General features: G+C 36.6%; 1 protein-coding gene across 1 annotated transcript in view; it reads right to left on the reverse strand.

Moving 5' to 3' along the window:
• The window catches only part of LOC106470973 (inactive phospholipase C-like protein 2), a gene marked incomplete at both ends in the record, with an annotated part of 65,913 nt that overhangs the window by 18,275 nt on the left and 40,390 nt on the right, over positions 1-7,248 (reverse strand). The window contains one exon of the mRNA XM_022399622.1: positions 2,205-2,317. Within this exon, the coding sequence (XP_022255330.1) occupies positions 2,205-2,317 (113 nt within the window). The remainder of the gene's footprint in view (positions 1-2,204; positions 2,318-7,248) is intronic.

Below are 7,248 nucleotides of genomic sequence, written 5' to 3' on the forward strand. Positions count from 1 at the left end.
GAAGCCGTACGGCTTCCACTTTAAAATATCTCTCGTTGTTTTTAATTAATTATTTATTATAATTTTTAACAAAAAATATTTATATATATGCACGTGGAGTGTCCCAGAGAGTCTCAGAATTACCGCAGTTTCAAAAATCAAACAAATATGGTAGATGGCTCGTTTTGACAGCACAAGTTTGAATATGCGATTTTTTGAATAAATAGTCATTAATCTCTTGGATTACAATCGTTCCTATCCCAAGGTGGGGTCATCTACCCAAAACTAACGTGTCGCTAAGCGACACGGTTTGTACGTCCTCTGTTCTTTCGCGTTTGTGTTTTTTTTTTTTGTTTGCCAACGCTAACTGCTGTAATCCTATATTGCCCCCCCTCAAAAAAAATATAAAACATTTTACTCTTTAAGACACTTGTTATCATGATATGACAGGCATCTTAAATAGTAAAGTTTACTGTTCATATTATGATCACAGGTAGCTTAATTAAACATGAATGTTTACTTGCCATATAATAATGGGTACGTGAAACAGTAAAGTTTACCTGTCGTTTGATCACAGGTAGCTTAATTAAACATGAATGTTTACTTGCCATATAATAATGGGTACGTGAAACAGTAAAGTTTACCTGTCGTTTGATCACAGGTAGCTTAATTAAACATGAATGTTTACTTGCCATATAATAATGGGTACGTGAAACAGTGAAGTTTACCTGTCGTATGATCACAGATAGCTTAAACAGCAAAGTTTATCTTGTCAGATATTCTTACAAAATTTTGTAGGCTATTTCAACATTCAAACATGAATCAAATTTAGAAACCCAAACAGTCCATGGAAAGTTAGGGCTGGAATCATCATAATATATGAATGCTCGAGACTGCAATAGGTGCGATCCCCCACCCCATGTCTCCAGGGTGGGGACAATTCACATACTGTCTCCTTCACTTTTACGGTTACGCAATTTTATGCCATAAAAATGCACAGTTAAGCTATTTTACAGTTTCAGATTAACCACTTTTAAATTACTTAATGTCAATCAAAATAAATAATTGGTACCACTGGTCCAGATTATTAACTTAGTGTTCATCCAATGGTTGATGATTCTTTAATACACCATCAATAATAATTTTCTTTCTGTTTTTCTGGTTAAGAGCAAAATTGCACTAATGTGAGCTCTCTGTGCTGTGCCTACCACAGAGATCGAATCCCGAAATTTGCGTTTTTAGAGCTATCGGGGGGGGGGGGTATTTTTTACGAATAAAACGCTTTTAAATACCCAAAGTACAAATTTTCTATTCAAATCCCATTAACAACGCGTTCATTCTGGGTGTTAGTTAAACGCTTTTCTAAGTATCTGATTATCGACTAATCTAAACGTTTCAAGAGAGAGAACACTTTAATACAACCGTGATCAAATGATATAATAACTTGGATTTGTTCAATAACTTGACATGAACATATGAAAATATCAACAATTCTGTATGGGTTTAGGAACTCGAATAACAATTTACAAACTCAGCTCGAGTGAATGACCTTTGGCCTCAGTCTGCGAATCAGTCTCTCTTTTGTATGACAGTCATGAACATAGCCTCAGTATTTGGATGAATGGCCTACTCATCCAGAGAGACTGTAACCATAACTCAATCAAGCGAGCTCAGTACGTAATGTACTACTAATTTATCACAGACGTAGAAACAGAGGGAGAAGAGGACAGGGAGATCCTTATCTCCAATACAGAGGATCAGCATCCATGCACATCGCCTACCCAATAAATTTATATAGGTTTACAATTTCTCCAACTTGAATTGAAGTTTTGGTCGAAAACAATGACTCATACTAAACAGATAAATATTCTAAAATGACTTATGTGGCAGAGGATAAAGCGGGAGATTGGTCATTAACCTGTTAATTTCGGTTGTTCTTTTTGCCAGTTTTTCGTCATGTCTTTATCACTAAAATAGGCTCAAATTACCACTCTATCTGTGAATGTTTCCTAGGGGAGCATGCACCACCCCAAACCACCCTATAACTTCCGCCTGCTTTTAACAGACACATTTTTGCCTTGTTACATTCACTCACAACTTTGGCACACCCCCCCCCCCCCAACGACTATGGTTGTAGCACAATGTCTTCTGGCTTAGGAACTATACTTTTCACCTTCAATATTATAAGGATGATCTCCCACTAGTTTAAGAAGACCTTCCCTTACCTGACAAGTAAGAAGTAGATTTCAGGCCTGGTTGAGGTACTCTTGAACAGACTGATAAACTGACAACTATTTAATCTTCCGCGATCTTGACCCATCTTATCCACGTTCAGTTCCTATAATGTACAAAAAATAATAATTCTCAAAACACTGTAAACATTTCTGTAAACGATAGAGATACTGCCTGAAAAACACTGTAAATATTTCTGTAAACGATAGAAATACTGCCTGAAAAAAACACTGTAAACATTTCTGTAAACGATAGAGATACTGCCTGAAAACACTGTAAACATTTCTGTAAACGATAAATGTACTGCCTGAAAATACTGTAAACATGTCTGTAAACAATAGAGATACTGCCTGAAAAACACTGTAAATATTTCTCTAAACGATAGAAATACTGCCTGAAAAATACACTGTAAACATTTCTGTAAACGATAGATGTGCTGCCTGAAAACACTGTAAAAATTTCTGTAAACAATAGAGATACTGCCTGAAAAACACTGTAAATATTTCTGTAAACGATAGAAGTACTGCCTGAGAACACTGTAAACATTTCTGCAAACGATATGAGGCACTAAAACGAACTCTCAAACTAATGACAAGCTTCATCCTTTTCACTCTTTTTAAATTCCATGAGTATAGCATTGTACGGCCGAAGTACTGACAGAAGTTGTCAGTGTAAAGTAAATTATCACAACTATTTTAACGGCATAACAACTTGCAGGACAACAAAACCATTGGCCTTTCAAGTAATGTTTTTTAAGACTAGCAAATCTATAGTTACACGCAGATATATCTAAACTGACCATTTATGTGAAAGAAAAAAGGGGGTCTCATTGTTCATTGTAGAAACCCTTCAATTCTTCCTTCACGCATGCGCATTCTGGTAAATTACAATAACATAGTTGCATGATTTCCTGAACTATATCGATGAACAGTTAGTAGAGACGCTGTTTGTAAAGGAGTTACTGAGCTCTAGTTTCAAAATGAAAGAAACTTGAGCGAATAAATGTTGTGAATATCCTTCAAAGTACAAAATACGGATACTTAACGAGCAATATACGAAAATATAAACCACAGAACAATTTAGCGTCTCAGGTAAAGTCTCGAATTTTCCTGAACATGCCAATGAAAGACGGTAGAAGCTGAACAAATGGTCACCATAGATACCACTATTAATAATCACTAGCTAAATGGAACAAACAACGTCTTTATCCAGTGCTACGTCGCTTATTTATGTGAATAGCACAAACAATACAGTAACTTGCTTGGATGTAGCTATAGTCAATAAACTATATTCGTGGTTATGGCAAACCCTTTGGCGCAATTTTAACTTTATTACCAAATTTCACATGACTTTCATAAAAAATTATACTTACTACGTATTTACTTTTTTGAATATTTTATACTAACAAATTCTTAAGTCACGTGCTCTTTAGCAGGTGTCTTTTCAATTCAATGTGTATAAGAAGAACGATAGGATTGTTTTTTTAATAAAGTGTGTAATCAACTGTATTCATTGCTAAATTATTCAGTATTCTTAGATATATTCCAGAACGTTGAAATTTCTTTTCAGTTCTTGATATTCGAACTGTGGTCGTTTCACTGGCAGGGCCCCGACACGGCCAGGTGGTTAGAGCGCTCGACTCGCAATCTCAGAGTCGCAGGTTCGAATCCCCGTCCCATCAAATATGCTCGCCCTTTCAACCGTGGGAGTGTTATAATGTGACGGTCAATCCCACTATTCGTAGATAGAAGAGTAGCCCAAGAGTTGGGTGGGTGGAAATGACTAGCTGCCTTCCCTCTAGTCTTTCACTGGTAAGTTAGGGATGGTTAGCGCAGATAGCCCTCGTGTAGCTTTACGCGAAATTCAAAACAAACCAAATCACTTGCAAGAGACCTGTTTTGTTTACTAGATTTGTTGTAATATGTTCGTTGTTACAATAATTAAGTATTTCAATAAGATTCGATGATGATTTTTGGTGATGAAACAAAGAACTTTTATTGGAAGAGCCAAAAGTTAATATGGTTTTAAATTTGAAAAACTAACAGTAGTTATGGAGGACTACCACTCGTTTCTCACTGGAATACGTATTCGCCATTTTTGCTGGAAACTATAAACTCCTGGAATGCTTTTCGAGTAACCATTTTGTTGTCATACCTACCATAAGGAGGTTTAAGTACTAGAATTCGTTTACTAACAGTCCAGTAAATTTAACAGTTGTGGTCGAATCAGATCTTATATACTGAAACTCTAAAAAGCTGAGGTCCCCCGGTAGACAGTGGTGAGTTTACGAACTTACAACGGTAGAATCCTGGGTTCGATTCCCCGCAGTGGACACAGCAGATAGTCCATTGTAGCTCTACTCTTAGACAAACAAATCTAAAAAGTTGAGAATTCTTCGCGTTATAGTGTTTGACTTAAAGTACCAAGTTTGGCATCTACAAAGTGAGTGCATGCACATAAGTAGATTCTACGACATGACTCGAACAAATAACAGCAGGCGTTTGATTTCTTGAAGAAAGTAGCTGAATGTGGGACATGACTCGAACAAATAACAGCAGGCGTTTGATTTCTTGAAGAAAGTAGCTGCATGTAAGACATGACTCGAACAAATAACAGCAAGCGTTTGATTTCTTGAAGAAAGTAGCTGAATGTGGGACATGACTCGAACAAATAACAGCTAAGCGTTTGATTTCTTGAAGAAAGTAGCTGAATGTGGGAATAGGACAAAAAACTGTTAAAAAAAAACTTTAACATATTTGTAGAAATAAAATAATACTCCCATAAATAAGCTATATCCAGCTTAACGTACAGTGCCTTGCAAAAGTATTCACCCCTAACAATAATGTCACATTTTGATGAAATACAAATAATGTAAATTTTTTTATATTGAACTTGTTTTTATTCAAAACTCTAATGATCAAACTTAACACTGTTGTGTGTGAAGGAGGTTGAATGTTAGCTGATCAAACTTAACACTGTTGTGTGTGAAGGAGGTTGAATGTCAGCTGAAAGAAAATATATATATAAACTGAAATTTGTATTCAGCCCCTAAGTCAATACTTGGTGGATACATCTTTGGCAGCAATTACTGCTGTGAGTATTTTTGGATAGGTCTTTACCAGCTTTGCACAATGGGATGGTGTAATTTTTGCCCATTCTTCTTGGCAAAATTGCTTCAATTCTGACAAATTCATTGAGGATCGTTGATGGACTGTAATCTTCAAGTCTCACCATAAATTTTCCATTAGATTTAAGTCAAGAATTTGACAGGGTCACTGCAGAACATTCACTTTATTCTTTCAAAACCACGCCAGCGTGGCTTTGGCCTTGTGCTTCGGGTCATTGTCCTGCTGAAATGTGAATTTCGACCCAGTTTTGGATTCTTGGCTGACTCAAGCAGGTTTTCCTCTAGGATTTACTTATACTTTGCATCATCCATCTTTCCTTCAATCCTGACAAGCTTCCCAGTCCCTGATGATGAGAAGCATCCCCATAACATGATGCTGTCACTACTATGCTTGACAGTTGAGATGGTGTTGACTGGGTGATGTGTTGGGGTTGCACCAGATGTGAAACTTTTAATTTAGATCAAAAAGCTCAATTTTTGTCTCGTCTGACCACAAAACCATCTGCCACATGTCTGTAATATCATTTACATGTTTCATCAGAAACTCCATACGAGATTTAAGATGATTCTTTTTCATTAATGACTTATTTCTTGCCACTCGCCCATACAGACCATCTTTGTGTAGGAACAGGGATATTGTCGATGTATGAACACTGAATCCCATCTCAGACATGTAACTTTAAAAATCTTTTAAAGCCACTGTTGGCTTCACAGTGGCATCTATAATCAGTTTCCTGCTCGCCCGGCTGCTTAGTTTGGAAGGGTGGCCTGATCTTGGTGGTGACTAGGTGGTATGAAGCATATTTCCCTTCTTAATGATGGACTTCACCACACTCAAAGGGATAACAAGCGACTTTGAAATTTTCTTGTAACCTTCTCCTGATCTGTGCTTCTCTACCACTTTATCCACGACTTGTTTGGAAAGCTCCTTGGTCTTCATGGTTGGTTTGTTGTAAGTTGTGGTTTGAACAGGGGTATTTACTCTGAAGTCAAATTAAATCACGTTGATTACATACAGACAGAGACCATTACACTAATTTTGTGACCTTTGAAACTACAATTTTGCACCTGAACTGATTTAGGGTTGCCGTAGCAAAGGGTTTGAATACTTATGCAATTGAGAATATTCTTAATTTCTTTGAAAATCTAACTTACTTACATAATATCAGATTTTTTTAACTTTCTCATTTTGCAGTAGATTGTATAGATTCTAAATATAAAGTCCCATTTGAAAGTTTTCATGATTGCAAGCACCGTAGTGAAATGTCACTTTGTTCCACTTGAAACAGTTACGATGCGCGTATTTCACATAAAATACTCTTTTAAATACACTTGTGGTGTCTAAATCTATTTTAGAGTCTAGTGTAGGCGGTCTTGTTCTTATAATAGAAATTGAGTGGAGGGGATACTTAATTATATTATCATTATGTATAACATAGCGTCCTCAGTAGTGGTTTACCAACAACACCTATTTTGATATTCGAACCAAGAACTAATAATGTGACATGGACGACGAAACAAACCTAACAGTTTTAGTAAATACAAACAGAATTATTTTTGCTAAGAAAGCGGCTCACCCTTTAGTTATTAAACATCTCTAATATTGTGTATGGGCGGGCATGGTTTAACGGATATCGTACCGTACTGGGAATCCGAGGGTTCACTGTTGGGGTCAAGTTGCGAAAAATCACACCCCGTATATGAGTGACCACCAAATCTCACTATTCGATTAGAGCATCTCTCAAGTGTCGGTGGTATGAGTGTTCTTCAATCTAGTCTGTCACTGTGTTCACTGTAATTCTTCAATCTAGTCTGTCACTGTGTTCACTGTAGTTCTTCAATCTAGTCTGTCACTGTGTTCACTGTAGTTCTTCAATCTAGTCTGTCACTGTGTTCACTGTAGTTCTTCA

Source organism: Limulus polyphemus, unplaced genomic scaffold (assembly GCF_000517525.1).
Source record: "Limulus polyphemus unplaced genomic scaffold, Limulus_polyphemus-2.1.2 Scaffold4330, whole genome shotgun sequence".
In the NCBI taxonomy this organism is placed as follows: Eukaryota; Metazoa; Arthropoda; class Merostomata; order Xiphosura; family Limulidae; genus Limulus; species Limulus polyphemus.